Source organism: Aquarana catesbeiana, linkage group LG08 (assembly GCF_042186555.1).
Source record: "Aquarana catesbeiana isolate 2022-GZ linkage group LG08, ASM4218655v1, whole genome shotgun sequence".
Classification (NCBI taxonomy): Eukaryota; Metazoa; Chordata; class Amphibia; order Anura; family Ranidae; genus Aquarana; species Aquarana catesbeiana.
In genome coordinates this window covers 286,934,890-286,954,158 of record NC_133331.1, presented here as the reverse complement: position 1 = coordinate 286,954,158, position 19,269 = coordinate 286,934,890, and the positions used below count along the sequence as shown (strand labels likewise).

The following is a 19,269-nucleotide window of genomic DNA, read 5'->3' as shown; positions in this document are numbered from 1 at the left end:
CCAGCCTCTGTTTTTTTCAAAAATGATTTTTTTTTTTTAAATGATTTTTTTTTTCAAAAATTATTATTATTTTTTTTCATGGGGTGTTCATAATGTTTTAGCTGATCATGGGGTTGCCAGATTTTGTCACCTCCCACTCTAGTTTTGAACATTTCGCCATTCATTCCTATGGGACCAATTTCGCCGCAAAAAACGACGATATTTTGTGAACCATTTGGTGAAACGTTCCACAAAGTAATTGGCACACCATCGGGAACAATCCGCACGGTTCGGTATATTACTGTCTATGTAGTGCAAAAGCTGTCGGAGGAGTTAGGGTGGTAAATTTGGCTGTAATATGTGAGATAACAGTAAGTGGTCTTGCTGTGCAAGAACACTTAATTATGTAAAAAATAATAATAAAAAAAAAAAATTAAAGCGCCACCCATCCCCGCAAGCTCGTGCGGCAAAGAAAAAACGCATACGGAAGTCGCGCCCGCATATGTAAATGGTGTCCAAACCACACATGTGAGGTATTGCCGTGATCGTCAGAGCGAGAGCAATAATTCTAGCACTAGACCTCCTCTGTAACTCTAACCTGGTAACCGTAAAAAAAAAAAAAAATTAAAGTGTCGTCTATGGAGATTTTTAGGTACCGTAGTTTGTGGCCATTTCACGAGTGCGTGCAATTCTAAAGTGTGACATGTTTGGTATCTATTTAGTCAGCGTAACATCATCTTTCACATTATACAAAAAAAATTCGGATAACTTTACTTTTTTTGTTTTTTTGTCTCTTTTTTCACAAAAAGTTGCGTTTAAAACACTGCTGCACAAATACCGTGTGACATAAAATATTGCAACAATCGCCATTTTATTCTCTAGATTCTCTGCTAATTATATATATATATTATATATATAATATTTGGGGGTTCTAAGTAATTTTCTAGCAAAAAATCTGGATTTTAACTTGTCAAAAATAGGCTTAGTCATGAAAGGGTTAAAATGTGCACTATCGTTTCTGAACCTACTACATATACAAACAAAGAACATACAACTACGTGGTATCACTGTGATCATCAGGTGTGGGAGAATTTATTTTAGGTTGCTCTTGGTGATGGACTGTGGTAATGGCAAGAAATATACAGCTAAGGCTGGCCATACATTATACAATTTTCATCTATAGATTTCCTTTAGATTTAACAAAACCATATAATATGAGGTCAAATCTAAACACTTTCAATTTTTATGCAATCAGGCAAGGCCCATATATTACACAGTTGAAAGTAAATCTAAAGGAAATTGAATAAGAAAATTGTATGGGGTATGGCCAGCTTAAACTTCAAAAATATATCTTTTTTTGGACAGTTTTTCCTGTCGTATTAAAAAAAATAAAAATAAATAAATCATGAGATATCCATTTACATTTGCTAACAAATAAAGGTGCAATTTGTCCTGAAAAAAAAAAAAAGTCTAATTCACCTGGATTCACTAAGTACAAACACGGGTCAAAGTTGCAAAACTGGTTTCACATGTTAAGATGTGTTTGGACCTTCATACTTTAGGGGTAAAAAAATGTTACGAATAAACATAGTAAATAAAAAACACATCCATTAGACCCTTTCCCTGGGATTTTAAATCAACCTGGAGGGAAGTAATTTTTCGGCCTGGTATCAATCAAAAATACGTGTTGGCGGTGCTCTCAGGATCCTCCTCACCTCCCCGGTCAGCAGGTAGATGATCTCCAGGGTGAGCCGTAATATCCTCTCCGTCAGGTTGGTGCAGTTTGCCTCCATCGCTCCCAACTCTGTTCCATTCACTTCCTGCAACAATAGTGCCCATCCCCCCTCACAATGCTCAGCATCATGGGTAAAAGGCAGGCTCTTCTAAGATTGGCTCTTCTCGGCCATTTTGTTGTAGACCAGAAGACCTGGAGGAACACACTGTTCATCGTAAAATAATGCTCAAACCTGAGGACCTCTATTAGGACCCACCAAAAATTGTTGTCAGCTGAGAGCAGGGTGTTTCGTCAGATTTTGTAACGGAAGTGACGTTCCATCATGGTCATCTTGCTACACTTTGCACTTTGCACTCGTCCGCAGTAAGAATACAGTAAGAAGGTGGCAAACGGACATCTTGTTACACCCATCGGAGTCTTGCATTTCACACTTATTTTTAACAGTAAACTCTGCTTATATAGTGAAATACAGTATTTAAAAATCCGTCTGAATGTTTAGATGTTGAATGAATTTCTAAGGCATTCAACATGTTCATTCACTGTAGTTGTATGCTAACGTGTCTTCATATATGGGCTACAATAATATGGCAGCCCCCAGAAGCTTATCCTCATTGCTTACCTATAGGAATGGAAAGTAATGGGCCCACAAGAGAAAAAATGTGCTTTTGGTGTTTTGGATTCATTTGTTAAGTTAATAATTTTGTTTCGGCATATTCGTTATGTTAGAATTGTTAGTTTTCAGAATTTGTTTTGTATATTCTGATTCCTTTCATATATTGTTTCATACAGTAAGTTTGGAATTCCTTTCGTATATTCAGAATTTGTTTTCGTATATTCGGATTTGTTTCGTACAGTGGGGACGAAAAGTATTCAGACCCCCTTAAAGAGGAGGGCCCATAAAAAAAAAAAAAAAAGAAAAGTCAGCAGCTACAAATACTGCATACCTGTCCCAGGGTCCAGCGATGCGGGGGATTGAAGCCCCGCTCGCCTCCCCCTCCGTTCGGCGGCGCCGGCCTTGCAACTGTGGGCGCCGGGCTGTGGCTTCACAGCCGGGCACCCACTGCGCATACGGGATTGGCCGCTCAGTCACCTGGGACCTGTAATGGGTCCCAGGTGATTGACAAGAGGGAGGGAGCAGAGCCGAGTCCTTCCTTATGCCGAGGGGGAAGTGATGTCACCAGCCCAGGCACTGAAATAGGCAGACTACGAGGGACCCCCTAGCAACAGGCATTTAGAGGCGAGTTAAAAAAAAAAAATTCCAAATGTTTTTTTTTAGGAATTTTCATGTATTTTTTATTTTTTGGGTGGAACACCACTTTAAATTTTTCACTCTTTGTTATATTGCAACCATTTGCTAAGATCATTTAAGTCCATTTTTTTCCTCATTAATGTACACACAGTACCCCATATTGACAGAAAAACACAGAATTGTTGACATTTTTGCAGATTTATTAAAAAAGAAAAACTGAAATATCACATGGTCCTAAGTATTCAGACCCTTTGCTGTGACACTCATATATTTAACTCCGGTGCTGTTCATTTCTTCTGATCATCCTTGAGATGGTTCTACACCTTCATTTGAGTCCAGCTGTATTTGATTGTACTGATTGGACTTGATTAGGAAAGCCACACACCTGTCTATATAAGACCTTACAGCTCACAGTGCATGTCAGAGCAAATAAGATTGATTCCCTCTCTCTGTCACAGACTCTTCATCATCCATTGCCATTTTCTTAATAGTGAGTATCTGTACTCTCTAAAAACCACAGGCCAACAGACCAAATACTTGAGCTCTCATGTCCCTCTTTGGCTCCACCAGTATATTCGATCAGTGGTAACAGTACATATGAAACAAAACAAGAGTTTTGGTTTACCAATGAGAACTTTATTTCTTTCCCGCAATGCATATCTTTATGTAACTTGAAAGAGAAGGACAGCATGAGCCCCCACCATTGTTCCTGGAGAACTGCGGTAATTGCAGTGGAAATTCAGCCAAAACTGTTTATTTTTTTACATTTGACAGACTGTGGCAGGGATACATACAGCCATAAAAAGTAGATCAAACTTTTTCCCACTCAACTAAATAATAGGAATATTTTTTATTTTACTTATTGTAAACTGATGGTTTACTGAAGGACACAAGCATTATAGACTCTCAAGTTATACTTCTGCATTCAAGGTAATTGGACATTGGCAAAAAAAGTGACTAAACTAGCATAACACCTCATAATCTCAGCATGCCTCAGTATTGTGGCAAAGCAGTACTAAGTGCATATTCATAGACAAAGAATGGTGGGGTGGAAGGATGAATGTTCATGTTTAGGTGAAAAGCCTAAACTACTTTAGGAAGGAAGGGTGTTATAAGCCTAACACCACCTTTTCGGTGTAAGACCATAAAAGGTTCTTTACAAGATAAGGGTGCCAGCTTTGATATTCGCCTCACCAGGGTGATGGCAACAAAAAATACAACCTTGTGCATTAGAGTGGAGAAATTAATTGTAGGATATGCATAATATCTCTGATTGGTTCAAAGGGCAAATTTGAGAGAACCAAGTTGAAATCCCTTAAAGCCACAGGGAATGTACAGAGGGAGCCACATGGGAGACATCCTGCACAAAAGCCCTGATCAAAGAATGCTTGTGTTGGAGACCGCACTGGATTGGTCACTGGTCCTGAGTGGGTATTCGTGTGGGCAAAAAGGAAGGAATACCTTCCGGTGGATAATGGCCAGTAATGGATAGTGGAGATGGGCCCTCTCGGGAATTGGGCTGCTTCCTTTTCTGTGAGACCTTAGAGTCGTTTCAGCTTGTAGACCAAGGAATCTCTGAATTGGTGATTCCCACAGTGTTTAAAGTTAAGAAGTCTGCTTCCCACAAGGTTCATTACTCCACTTTGAAGACATGCTTTACTTGGTGCGAGACGAAAAACTTTCATGGAAAGAATGACAGCCTTTTTAAAAAAGGGCCTGGACCAACACTTGGCCCTGAGTACCATCAAAGGTCAGGTCTTTGGGGTCTCAATCTTGTTTCAAAGAGAGCTGACTTCCCATTCTTTGATCACTCAGATAAAAAAGAAAGGAGTGCCGGTGTCCAGAGAAATGTGACTTCTAAAATATGGTTTGTGGACGTTTTTTAAAAATTTACAACATGTACATCAAGCCAATTCCTTTTGGGGGAATGGACTCCACTTTCTTCAGGGCATTTGCTGCACACTATTTGGTGGAAACAATTCCCATGAGCGGTTATGTTGGATCAAGATTTCTGAATGGTAGGATGGCGGCATTAGTTTGCTGCCTCTACAAATAAAGGGGGAGTCTATCCTCCCAAAAGCCTTGGCTTGATGTAGATGTTGCTAATTTTTAATACATGTCCATGAACCATATTTTAGAAGTCACATTTCTCTGGAAACTGGGTGCTCCTTTTTTTTTATTTAAGTGATCAAGGAATGGGAAGCCAGCTCTCTCTGAAACAAAATTTGAGACCACAAAGACCTAACCTTTGATGGTGCTCAGGGCCAAGTGTTGGTCCAGACCCATCTCTAATAAGGCCATAATTATTCCGTGAAGAATTTTCTGTGATGAAAGTTCTTTGTCTCGCACCAAGTAAAGTATGCCTTCAATGTGCAGTGATAGACCTTGTTGGAAGTAGACTTCCTAACTTTAAACATTGTGGGAATCACCAATTTAGAAATGCCTTGGTCTCTCACAACCTGGGATTTAACAACCCTGCCAGTAAATACAGTTAAACAGGATGGTACATTGGTCCTTGAGCCAGAAGATCTGGATGAGCCTACAGAGCTTCTGCCAGGAATCTGATCAGGTTGGAGTACCACATCTACCTGGGTCAGCCAGCTGTCCCTCAAGGGGTATGTAGGTTCTGCAACTCAACATTTTTAGCAGTGGAACTTCCTCATATTCACTGAAAGCAAACCTATACTAGAGATGAGGCCCCCAAAAACCCACCCACATTACAGTTCAAGGCTACAGCCATGAGCTCCAGATACTAAGGGGAATGACCAACACAGTGAGTAGATCCCTACTAATGCTCTAATACCAGTCACCCAGTGTCTGACAAACGAAGGTTACTGCCAAGTTACATTGCAGGGCCTGAAGGTTACATTCCAGGCTAACCACATACCTGGTCCAGTGGGGTCTTGGTATGGCACTCCATGTCAGGTTCAGGAAAGGTTGATCCAGGTAGCTACATAGTGAGACCAGCTAAGTAACAAAGGGTATCTTGATTCAAGAAAAAAAAAAGTACAAAATCCTAGCAAAAAAGACTGGACTTTTCTCTTCAGAACAACAATGTCTATTCTTCTGTGACCATGCAAAAGACATGATGGGAGTAGGAGGGGGTTATACTTGGCTGGCAACTTTTTTTTTCCGTTTGGCAGCTTTTTAAGTCTCTTGCAGGTGACAGTATAACCATCAGTGAATGAGGAAGGAATGGTGCGTGTACCCTTGTTGAAAAGATGTTCCCTCAAATCTTGTTTGCATGGCACAACATGAAGAGAAGAAAAATTGCAATTCGATTGAGCTTTAATGAAGAAGTAAGCATCACCACATATTGAAAATCCTTATTAGATCCTCAAGGGGAACAAGTAAAAGATCATTTGGCGCTTTCTGGGCTGTGTGATCTATCTGCTGGTGCTGTGTATGTTAACAAGCAGCTGGCAGATAGATCACAAACCCTGCCAGTGCTGAAGGATCTTTACCCTTTGTGAATGAAGAGTCAGCACCGTGGGGCTGTATGATCTATCTGCCGGTGTCATGAATGTTTACTAGCAGCTTAGATAGATCACACAGCTCCGAAATACTAAATGCTCTTTTACTTTTTGAATGAATAGTCAGAGCTGAGTTGAGTTGAGGTTGTGTGATCTAATTAGGCTCTTGGAAAACATTCATATTACTGTCAGATAGATCACACAGCCCCACAGAACTGAATGATCTTTACTTTTGTGAATGAACAGTAAGGACAGGTAGGGCTGTGTGATTTATCAGCCGAAGATAGATCACACAGCCCTGCAGCAACTGAATGATCTTCACTTTTCTGAATGAACAGTTGGTGCTGTCAAAGGTGTGTGATTTATCAGTCGCAGTTCTCACTGTTCATTTACAAAAGTAAAAGATCAATTATTGCTGGTGGGGCTGCGCTATTTATCTGCTGGCTGCTTGTAAACATACACAGCACCAGCAGATAAATCATATAGCCCCGGCAGCTCTGAATGATCTTTTACTAGTGCTTGTGTTGTTACTGATCAATCAACTCTGGTAGGGTAAGCTGGCAAACTCCATGGAATCTCTTTTAAGAGAGAAATGGAAGTGGTGCCCAAAAATTGGGCTTAAGCCTAGGGTGGAGCCATAGCTAGCATAGACAGTGATAAAAATGGGCTTTTAAAACACAACAGGGCCACAGAACAAAATGGGGCCAAGTGCTATAAGCACTTGGACCCCTGGGGGATGCAACTAGGTTTTTATGTTGTGTTGCTAATTCTTCTTTAGGCAAAACTACATCAAGAAGATGCACAGTAAAAAAATAAATTGAAAAATATACTTTATGTAAATTTAACAAAAATGAATAAAAACAGATCATACCACAACAACTAAAATGTTTAATATGGGTTGAATGATTCTTTTGGATTGCCTTATGTTTGTCGTACAATTGTTCTGTGGAGCATTCCAAATTCCACCATTTTTTCCGTGGCCTCAGGTGGTGTGTGTTCTCTGATGGATAAGTAGTGTCACTTTCTGTGCAAAACATTTTCCACATTCCAAACAGGAAAACGGCTTCTCACCAGAGTGAATTTTCATGTGCTTATCACAGTTCCCTTTACTGGAGAAGCTTTTCGCACACTCGGTACAGGAATAGGGCTTCTCACAGGTGTTGTGTGTTCTCTGGTGGATGATTAGTGTCACTTTCTGTGCAAAACATTTGCCACATTCTGAACAGGAATATGGCTTCTCACCAGTGTGTATTCTGATGTGCTTATCACAGTTCCCTTTATTAGAGAAGCACTTCCCACACTCAGAACAGGAAAAGGGTTTCTCACCGGTGTGAACTCTCTGGTGTGTTATGAGTATCGATTTTAAAGAGAAAGACTTCCCGCACTCAGAACACAAGAAGGGCTTCTCCCCAGTGTGGATTCTCTGGTGTTGAATGAGTTTTGATTTGTTGGTAAAGGGCCTCTTACACTCTGAACAAAATAATTGTTTTTCACTTGTGTGGATTCTCTGGTGCTGAATAAGTTCTGATTTCTTTATGAAGGACCTCTCACACTCAGAACACGAGAAGGGTTTTTCATTAGTGTGGATTCTCTGGTGCACAATGAGATTTGACTTCTTTCTGAAGGATTTCTCACACTCGGGACACGAAAAGGGTTTTTCACTTGTGTGAATCCTCTGATGCTCAACAAGGTTTGATTTCTTTTTGAAGGCCTTTTCACACTCGGAACACGAAAAGGGTTTTTCGCTGGTATGAATTCTCTGGTGTTCAATGAGATGGGATTTCTTTATGAAGGCCTTTTCACACTCGGAACATGAAAAAGGTTTTTCACTGGTGTGGATTCTCTTGTGCTCATTGAGATGTGATTTCTTCATGAAGGACTTCCCACACTCAGAACACGAAAAGGGTTTTTCACTGGTGTGGCTTATCTGGGGTACAACCGGGTCAGGTTTTATTGTGAATGATTTTTTACAATCCTGAAAAGAATTCAAATTATTGGCAGAAGATTCTTTAGGATTAGAAGGATCTGGTGATTCCTCTGTACTGTAAAAGCTTGGTTGGACGTTTGGAATAATAGTATGTGATATATATTTGGGTTTCTCAGAATTAAACTGTTCTGTTGATCCTACCATATGCATCAATTTTTGATGTACATTTTGGGTAACAATGCCGACTCGTGGAGAATATTGTGCCATGCCATTATCTTCTTTATTATAATTTGCATATAAAGTAAGATGTCCCTCTGAGGTATTGCAGTCTTTGTGTCCTCCTGTTGGAAATAGTATTAAAAATAATAATAATAATAAAAACTAACAATATGTTTTTTGCAAATGTTTTGCAGTTAGAAGTCATGCTTGTTGGTCTAGCAGTCAACTGTTCCCCAGATTTCTGGCACAGAATTAGGCAAGTAATAACAACAACACAAGGAGTGTACATACTTTTGTAATTAATATGGCTAAGAATAGAGATGGACCTTTCATGTGGTGTACAGAATCTTCTCCACCTCATTTGTTGGGAACATGACATTATATTGAGGAATGAAGATGGACCTTTCATTTGATGTACAGTATCTCCACTTCATTTGTTGGGAACATGACATTATATTGAAGAATGAAGATGGACCTTTCATATGGTATATAGTATTTCCACCTCATTACATTATATTGAGGAATGGAGGTGGACCTTTCATGTGGATGTACAGCAACTCCTCCTCATTTGTTGGGAGCATGACGTTATATTGAGGAATGGAGATGGACCTTTTATCTGGTGTACAGTATCTCTACTCCATGTTGAAGCTTGCTCACATTTGGAATGTGAACAAAGTGGGATTTGAATAAGCGAAGTTATAAAAACATGAATTGTATAATGAAAGGTGGTAAAGACAAAAAGGGAGTCTTTAACCCTAAGTATTTGAAACTTCAGTAAGTAACATAAATATTGTAACTGGGATAATGAGTACTAGCAAGGTTGAAGGATTTGCTCAGTGCACAGTGTGTCACATGTATACAGTATGGACACCACTGTAACAGACGTGAGCACATTGCCCGTCTAGAACCTCACATTGGAGATCTGGAGGAGCGAGTTGCAACACTGAGGAGAATCAACAGCCTTAAAGGGAGTCTTCTACTCATTAAGCAGTGGTTAAAGAAGAAGTCTAGCCTGAGGTTATTCGGCTGGGCTTTTCCTCTGGGTCACAGGAGTGCAATTCGTTTTGCACTCCTGTGACCCGTTTTCAGCAGAGAGCGGTCTGAAATCCGCTCTCTGCTGACATCACCAAGATCAGTCCAGGCACCGCGTCATCCCGACTTCCCAAGTCTGGATCCGCCAGGTGCCTGGACTGATGGCAGTCTCAGCCTCTCAGCGAGCTGCTAAGATAGCAGCTCCCAGCCCCTCCACATCTCAGCACTCCAGTGAGCATGGAGGAGCAGAGCAGGAGAGCTGCTGATTGACAGGCAGCATCTCTCCGCTCGGTGAAGTGAGAGAACCGAGCCATCGGCGGTGTTCGGTGGCTCGGTTCTCAGTGAGGAAGCGGCGGGGGACAGATGCAGCATCAGATCAATGCTGCATCCACCTAGGTGAGTATGATTGGCCAATAAAAAATAAATAAAAAACATACTTCTCTTTTAATGGGGTTGATGTGGAGGATGGAGGAGTAAGTCAGGATGATGATCTGGTAAGATGATAGACTCTTCCTCTCTTCTACGAACCCAGTAGGCACTCAAAATATTTCTTTGGGTTCGGAATCACTGGCATAGCTATTTTAATAACCTATTGTTTTGATTCCATACTGCTAGTTTGCCTGGTTCCTCAGGAGTATATGAAACACCTCGTTATAGAACTATGAAGCAACTGAATTGACTTCCCTTGTATACTGTAATGGGTGTATTCTATGTTGATTCGCTACTGTAAGCTTGCATGCTCTCCAGTGATTGTGATCCTTTTCTATATTGAAAAATATATATATAAAAAAAAAAAAATGTAATAAAAATTGTCAATTTAAAAAAAATAAAATAAAAAAAATGATGCTGGGTTATTGAAATTAGAGGGAGTGGTAGGGGCTACACTAAGGGAAAGCCAGTCTTGTGTTTGGATACCCAAACAAATTTGCCAAGTTGGGTGAAGATTTGTGGGTGGCAAACCCAGAGGTGGCAACCCTAGACAGCTGGGAAAGCAGCCCATCTAGTAGGGGTGGTAAGCGTAATGCAGGAAGACCTATACAATTGGTATTAATAAGGAATTCTATTATCAGGAGGACTGATGTAATAATTTGCTACCAGTGTCACCTCAACCAAATGGTTTGTGGTCTTCCAGGTGCCAAGGTTCAGCATGTGGTAGACCATGTAGACAATGTACTGGGAGGGGCTGGGCATGACCAAGCTGTCTTGGTTCAGGTTGGGCGCAATGGCAGAGTGCATGGAAGATGGAAGATCCTTAGGAATCAAAGAACTAGACTGCAATTCCAAGGTTATAGTCTCTAGAAAAGTGCCCGTACCATGTGCATACCAAGTCTATATAGAATACCCTTCCTGGGGGACTAGTCCTGGTCAGCTCACTGGATTGTTTTGAAAACGAGTTTGCTGATTTTTCATGATTTTTGTTCAATCCGCATACCGAAACTTGATCAAAATAAACTCAAAATGTGAAAGAATGAATGGAAATGAAAAACGTGAAGTGCTAAAATGTAGTACAGTAATAGATACCTGTGCCAACATCTAGAGAAGGTTCCTCCTTAGTAAATGTCACCATCATTTCAACTTCGTTCATAGACAACTGATTTCCCCTCACATACGTCTCTTTTTCCTCTTTAACCTCAGTTTTAATATCAAAAACTTCTTCCCCCTAAAATGACAGTATATGACGGTGAGCACTATTATCCCAACAGTACATAGAAGAATAGCATCTAATACAGTTTAGAGCCAAGTTTTAGTTGGACATCTTCAGCCCCATCTACCTGATGATGGTGAGGGATGGTGTAACCTTCCTGTGTGGAATCCCGGGAATACAGAGGACGTGGACATCTCTCTGGTGGGTTCCCATTACTGGATCCATCTGTAGGAAACACACACACTGACTGAATACATTGTTTCTATGTGTTTATCAGATGATGGGGGATCTAGGTGGACCCTCCGTACTGCTCTCTCCTTTACAATAAAATCTCCTCTTACCCGGTGATGTGAGGGGCGGCTGATTCTCCATCATGACGTCCTTGTAGAAATCCTTGTGTCCTTCTAAACACTCCCACTCCTTTATCACACAATCCTCTCGCTCTTCTTCTTTTATCTCTTCTTTGATACTAATGTTAATATTGCTCCAGTTTCCACCCTGAATGTAAATATAAAACAAAATATTAATAATGCCTCGGCTCTTCCATGGAAACATCCTATAGGAACCTGACACACATATGACACATGGGGGGGAATTTACTAAAATTTGAGTATGCAAAATCTGGTGCAGCTATGCATAGAAACCAATCAGCTTCCAGGTTTTATTGCCAAAGCCTAATTGAACAAGCTGAAGCTAAAAGCTGATTGGCTACCATGCACAGGTGCACCACATCCTGAGTGCACCAGGTTTAGTAAATCAACCCCATAGTGATGAGTTAAAACTAACCTGGGTTCAGTTTGGGGTGGGTTCATAGAACCCCATTGAAGTTATTAAGTTAAGTTTTAGAAATCAGTAATAGGCTTATAGGCAAGGAATTGTCAAACAAATGGCATGGGAGTGGGGGATGGTGGATTACGATTTTTTTTTAAATGTTATTTGGCGGGGAGTCGCAATTTTATGAATGCCCAAACTGAAAAAAAAAACTACAAGATTCTTAACATTGCATGGCTAGGGATGCCAGTGACCTGTCTGTAAAGTTGCCCATCTGTACGATGTTAACAACCTACTACAACAAAATTGCTGATAATTGACAGTTCCCAGCTGCTTTGTTCAGTTTGGGCCCCCCGTCCAGAATCATACCAGACAACATGCCCTCAGCATGGGGTGGTACCTTGCAAAGGGGGACCTTCCTGGTAGTCCCCTGTCCCCATGTTGATATGAACAACGGCCTCCTTCCTATAACCCTGGCCTGGCGGTTTTGGGGTTATGGGGGTCTGTGGGCAGGGGGTTAATGACAATCTGGAAACCACCTTTAAAAATGAAGGTGCCCCAAGATACAAGCCCCCCATTATGGATGAGTAAGGGATACATAGTACTCCTACTTTACATAACATGGCTGGGAATGCAATTAACCTGCCTCTAAGGTGGCCCATCTGTACGATGTTAACAACCTGCTACAGCAAAATTGCTGATAATTGACAGTTCCCAGTTGCTTTTGTTCAGTTTGCCCCCCCCCACCCTTTCCTTCCTCCTTAATCATACCAGACAACATGCCCACAGCATAAGGAGGTACCTTGCCACAGGCGACTTCCCTGGCAGTCCCTTGTCCCCATGTTGATTTGAGCAAGGGCCTCTTCCCTATAACACTGGCCGATGGTTATGGGGGTCTGCAGGGAGGGGGGTTGATCAGAATCTGGAAGCCAATTCTAAAAATTAAGGTGCCCCGACATAAAAGCCCCCTATATGAATGTGTAAGGGATACATAGTACACCTACTTATGTAAAAACAGTATATACACACTTTTTGATCTGGAAGTATACTGACTGGCTCACGCTTAGAAAGGGGTGTACAGCTAACAGAATGGGCACATTCTGGTGCGAGGAAGGCACACTGCAGTGTACAGTCCCGCTGCTAGCCGCCTGTCAAAATCAATGACAGGATGAAATTTTCAGCGGCTGTACGCAGATATACACACATCCGAGTGGTACTTGCGTACAGGGGTGTATGTGCTGCAGACTAATAGGTCCCTATATGCAACTACTGCTTATTTCTGCATATATCTTCATAAAATTGCTGTGTATTTCAGCCTGTCATTGATTTTGGCATGCTGCTGGCAGCAGGTTGTATGCTGCACCTGTAAGCAGGTGCAGCCTGCTGTCTCCACTGCAGGTGGTGCTTAACCACAGCGGCAATGCAGAAGAAGAGAAAGTCATGAGGAACAGGGTTCCTTTATGGTTTCCCGAATCACTGAGGCAATCCAATTCATGAGGAACAGGGTTCCTCTATGGTTTCCTGAGTCACTGAGGCAATCCAATTGGATGCTGGCCGCCCATGTGACTCTGGTGGCCATCTTAGGTTTGGCAGAGTCTTTTTAAGATCCTGGCCCCTGGGTTTGGCACGCTCTATGCAAGTGGATAGAGTAGGAAAAGGTACCCCCTCTTTTAGGGACAGAAATATGTACCTTTTGTACGCTGTACGCCCCTTTCCAGCCATATGCATGAGTCCTAATTCCCGACACCGCTCACCTCTCTGGTAAGGAGGTCAATCATCTTCTTGGTGACTTCTAATATCTTTTGCTCATTGTATCTTTCTGGAACCAGTAAGGAATGTAAAGGAACCACAACGGAATTCTGTCCATCTCCTGATGTCTTCTTTACAACTAGGTTATCCTGTGGAGGGAGATTAGCAATCACTATATACATCTCCAAGCAAAAGAACATTTCGCTGCCAGAGCCTTTCTTTTGGTTTTGCACGTCTACAAAAAATTATTTTAGACCTGAAGATTACTTAAACCCCCCCCCCCAAAAAAAAATATTAATTGTTTTCTGAAAGCAGAGACCCTAAAAAATATTGTTAGTTCCAGATTATGTACAACGATTTTATGTACTGAAGTTTTTCGCCGTTTCACGGGCGCACGCAATTTTAAGGCCAAACATGTTGGCCTTAAAACGGGGAAACAGGCAGCAATAAAAACTGACAGGTGTTCTAATCCCTCTCCACTCTATCCAAGTTTTGCCTTTACTTATACTTTAATATTATTCAATATTAATTTTGGACCTGGGAAGGTCTGCAAGTAAGTGAGGAAGCTGATGCGTTTAGAGAGGCATTGAGGGTGGGATAGGGCAGGCCAGAGGGCCGAATGTGGGCCCGGGGCCGCAGTTTTCCCAGGTCTGATAGAGGTGACAAAAAGCCCCATAGGGGCTTTCTCAGGTTGGCTGTCGTGGGGTGGTAAAACCCTGCAGTTGAGCTGTGTTTTTACCGCCCTCAACCGCTCACCTTGAGCTGCAGAGTGCATGTGCATGCAGAAAGTGCAATGCTTTGCTTCATGGCCCCCGGCAGGAATTATACTACCTGTCACTTTCCGTGATTGCAGCATTTTAGTGTGGGGATTCAGGGGGGTTAAAGCAGGCGGTGAGGAGACAAAACAGTGCCTCCTTCCCACCTGCCAAATGCTCTCTGAAGAGTGAGCCGAATGTGGCGCCCTATGCGATTTTTCTTTTTGTGACAGGTTCTCTTTAGTGAGACATCAGAGCACTCCATTTGTTTCTTCCCCAGCCAGACCAGCTGGAAAAAATTACACCAGAAACCGGATGCAATTTTTTTTTTTAAAATACGCGGGGGTGCAGAAAAAAAAATGAAAACCCATTAAGTGTACAAACCCCCCCCCGTAAAAACACACTCAAAAGAAGTGAGTTCCACCCAAAAGTGGAACTTCCGCTTTAAGGCCTCCTCCCCAGATCCCGTTTGTAAAATTGAGCTTTTGGGGAGGTGCGGGTACCCAATTTTGACAGGCACCCGCTGCCACCTCAGTTCCAGTTGCCTTAGGCAACCGGAAGTTCTCCTTCCCGCTTCCCTCCCGAAGTCTTGTGGGACACATGACAGGTCCTAGAAGAGTTCGGGACCAGTCACAGAGCTCAGCGCCGCTTGTGGCTTCACAGCTGGGTGCCCATAGTAGAAATGCCGGCACTGCCGAGGGAGGAGAGAGGGAGAAAACTGCTGGGGGTGAGTGCACTGCTGGATCGTGGGACAGGTGAATGTATGTTTATTATACAGTTTTTGTTGCTGCTGACTTTTAATAAACACATGTAGCGACCTCCTGAACCTCTAGAGGCCTGATGGTGACCTCAAGAGTTAGGGAGAGATGACATCCTTCCTTGTAAAGTGGGTTACCAGGCATGGTGGGGTGTAATGCAAGATGAAATGATGGACGCCAGTCATTTTTTGAATGTGAACAAGAGATTTATTGTCTCTTAACAAGAACTGTGGGAGAGAGGGTAAGGGCCAGGACACCCTTAGGCTGGATTCACACCTATGCATTTTTTGTGCTTTTTGCATTTTGCAGATTTGCACTACAGATCGTGTTCCATAGGAAACAATGTTAAATGGACTGTAGTGCAAATCTGCAAAATGCAAAAAGCACTAAAACTGCATAGGTGTGAATCCAGCCTTAGGTAGATGCAATGGTAATTGGCAGACGCCGAGACACTATAGGTAGACAGCTATAACGGGAAATGCCTCCAGCCGGATGCCACATCTGTATAGGTAGGTCCGCTGTCTCCTATGGCAACTGAACTTGAAACAGTCACTAAAGGTAGTTAGTTGTACATAACTCTTGGTAACACAGAATAGTCCTTCTCTTATCTCATAGTATCCCACTGTAGATCTTCACTCACTGAGCTCCCAGTCGCACTAGACTTCCAGATCCCAGTCATGACCGGATTTCCTGACCTCTTCCACAGCTATCCCGCTGTATACTCCTCAAGCGTCACCCCTGCTAACGCGCTGGGTCCCTGGCTTGACACTCGCTGAAGCTTTCCCATCCCCGGCTGGTGAGGAGACTGCTCTGGTACTTGTTGGAGCTTACTTACAGTGGTCTCCGGTAATAAGGTGGATGGTCCCTTAGTGGCAACTGCTTCCCCTTTACCCATGACCACAACTGGATCCTCGTCCATGTGAACCTTCACAACTCATTTGGACTCCAAGCCTGCAGTCCCAAACCTACGCTGCTTCTCCTGCTCCTGGATAGGCCCCACAAAGCCTAGCAGCCAGGTGTCCCCTGGATAGGCCTCAAGCTTAGTGTTGCCACCTCATCCCTTTAAACCTGAACACATATGAATTACACAGGTTCTGAGGCTAATTTAATGCAGATAAGACACCGAGTGAGTTTAATTACCACCTTAAATCAGCCACAGAACCTGTGTAAATAATATGTGTTCGGTTTTAAAGGGATGAGGTGGCAACCCTACTCAGGCTTCTGGCCTAGCAACCCGGGGAGACATAAAACATGTCCACCTAGACAGCCATCCAGGTGGCACAGAACACCGATCACCTGACTCCACCAAAATAAATAGGCTCTCCCAGCAGGCAAAGGGACTAAAGAAACCCCTGCCAATTGGCTGAGACACCCCATCCATTCATAATCTGACCTTGCTATGGTTTTGTCAATCTAATGCCACCAGCCACAGTGCCACCTAGTGACAGAAGAGAAAAGGTGCAGCAATGCCAGAATTAGAGAGGAATCAGTGGATCTTCTAATTAGCCAAGACAATTACTACCTGGCCAACTAAATTTGTTAGCAACTCTGCCTAAACACCAGGGTGCTACACACATAAGTGACTGGAACTCCGCTTTGAGGGTGTGCTTTTGTCCACCAACCCCGAAGGGTTAAAACCTTTCCACAAACTGGGGCACAAGGCTCCTGACAGGGACAAGGTTATGAGCCAAAAAACCTTAGTTAGACTTACCGGTGACGGTATTTCTACGAGCCTTTCAGGACAGCACCTTGGAGAGAGCGTAGCTCCACCTCTTAGACAGGAAACACTGCGTGACAACGCCCCTTTAAAAAGCAGCTGCTTCCACCATGCCATCAGTTGTTACCGAGAAATCCTCCGACATGCTGGAAAATATAATCAGACAATTACCAGGTCCTATAATTATACTTTACATATGATAACCAAGGGAGGGAAGTAGGCTGCTGTCCTGAAAGGCTCGTAGAAATACCGTCACCGGTAAGTCTAACTAAGGTTTTCTCCCTTCGCCTTTCAGGACAGCACCTTGGAGAGGATAACCGAGAAACTTACTTCAGGGTGGGACTACTGCCTGCAAAACCTTCCTACCAAATGATTGGTCCGAGGCTGATAGTAGATCCAAGCGGTAGTGCCTTATGAAGGTCGAAAAACTGGACCATGTGGCAGCCTTGCAGATTTGCTCAGGAGATGCCCCAGCCCTTTCTGCCCATGATGCCGCCACTGCTCGAGTAGAATGAGGTAATACCCCTTCCGGAGGTTCCAGACCCAAAGATATGTATGCCTCTTTGATGGCCTGCTTTAACCATCTTCCAAGGGTGCTTTTGGAAGCTTTACCTCCTTTGTGAGTACCTTCCATTAAAACAAAGAGTGAGGATGACTTTCTGATTTCCTTTGTTCTTTCCAGATATTTAAGCAGGCACCTCCTGACATCAAGGGTATGGAAAGCTTCTTCTCCTGCTCCCGAAGGTAAAGGACAAAAAGTAGGGAGAATGATTTCCTGTGTACGGTGAAAAACTGAAGCCACCTTTGGTAGAAATGCTGGATCCGTCCTTAAGACTACCCTATCCTGTAGACATCTCATGAAGGGCTCTTTAATTGAAAGGGCTTGTAACTCACTAATTCTACGTGCGGAAGTTACTGCTACCAATAAAATAGTCTTTAACGTCAAGAAACGTAATGATGCTTCTTCTATGGGTTCAAACGGTGCCATAGTTAGACCCTGAAGAACTAAAGATAAATCCCATTTGGGAAAACTAACAACAGGTCTAGGCTTTACTTTTGCCATTGCCCTAAAAAATCTGATTATTAAAGGTTCCCCTGACAGGGTTCTTTCCAAAAAAACTGATAAAGCAGCTACCTGCGTCTTGAGCGTACTTGCTGCTAACCCCTTCTCCAATCCCTCTTGAAGAAATTCCAAAACTGAAAATGTGGTACGAAAATCAAAGTTTTTACTGGAACACCAAGAATTATAGATCTTCCAGACTTTAAAGTAAATGTCTCTCGTCACTTTTTTTCTACTTGCAAGAAGGGTAGAAATAAGCCTCTCTGATAAACCCTTCCGTCTTAAGATTTGTTCTTCAGAAACCAAGCTGTTAGTTTGAGGTAAGCTGGATCTGGATGGAGAATTCGGCCCTGACTCAACAGGTCTGCCCTGATTGGTAATCTCCAAGCAGGTTTCACTGAGAGGTTCATCAAGGTTGAAAACCAGGGTCTTTTTGGCCAATAAGGAGCTATTAATATTAGCTCCGTGGACTCCAATCTGAATTTGGCTAACACCTTTGGTATCAGTTGGAACGGGGGAAAAGCGTAGGACAGATGGAAGTCCCATTTGTGAGCTAACGCATCTACTCCGAGAGCTTGATCCTGTCTCTGAAGAGAGAAGAAGACTGGTATTTTTGCATTTTCCTCTTTTGCAAAGAGGTCCACTTGGGGATGACCCCAACTCTTGGAAATCTTTTCGAATAATTCCTGATTGAGAGACCACTCTGCTTCCCTTATTTCTTTCCTGCTGAGGAGATCTGCTAAGGTGTTTTCCGTCCCCTTTAGATGGACTGCTGATAGAGAGGCCACATTGTTCTCTGCCCATCTTAGGATCTGATGCGCTAGACCCATTAGGGTTTTGCTTTTTGTGCCCCCTTGCTTTGTTAAATATAATACTGTCGTCATATTGTCTGACAATATTTGGACATGTTGATTCACTAGAAATTCCTGGAGGGAGAGGAGGCTTAAGTGAACAGCCTTTAACTCTCTCCAATTTGAAGATCTTCTTGCTTCTGGTTTGGTCCAAACTCCCTGAACCGTTTTTTCTTCCAGGTGAGCTCCCCATCCCCAGGCGCTGGCATCTGTAGTCAGCCTTCTGGTTACCGGAAAGACCCAAGGAAGCCCTTTTGAAACGTTTCCTAGGTTCCTCCACCACCAGAGAGACCTTTTTGCTCTTGCCCCCAAGTTGAATTTCTTCTCCAGAGGTTCCTGGTATGACCAA

At 42.7% G+C, this 19,269-nt stretch overlaps 2 protein-coding genes across 5 annotated transcripts in view; both read right to left on the bottom strand.

The window, feature by feature from the left end:
* LOC141106770 (uncharacterized) overlaps positions 1 to 19,269 on the bottom strand; it is a 177,774-nt gene that overhangs the window by 94,993 nt on the left and 63,512 nt on the right. Inside the window, 1 exon segment of the mRNA XM_073597697.1 lies at positions 1,695 to 1,859. Within this exon segment, the coding sequence (XP_073453798.1) occupies positions 1,695 to 1,859 (165 nt within the window).
* The window catches only part of LOC141106589 (uncharacterized), a 50,881-nt gene continuing 38,861 nt past the window's right edge, over positions 7,250 to 19,269 (bottom strand). For 3 of the 4 annotated variants that reach the window (XM_073597488.1, XM_073597487.1, XM_073597486.1), the window contains 5 exons: positions 13,785 to 13,928; positions 11,601 to 11,757; positions 11,387 to 11,484; positions 11,136 to 11,274; positions 7,250 to 8,704 (listed from right to left, as the gene is read on the bottom strand). In XM_073597488.1, the coding sequence (XP_073453589.1) occupies positions 7,419 to 8,704; positions 11,136 to 11,274; positions 11,387 to 11,484; positions 11,601 to 11,757; positions 13,785 to 13,808 (1,704 nt within the window). In that variant the 5' untranslated portion in view covers positions 13,809 to 13,928 and the 3' untranslated portion in view covers positions 7,250 to 7,418. Of the gene's footprint in view, positions 8,705 to 11,135; positions 11,275 to 11,386; positions 11,485 to 11,600; positions 11,758 to 13,720; positions 13,929 to 19,269 lie in introns of all 4 variants that reach the window. The other variant, XM_073597489.1, reaches the window with a different exon arrangement.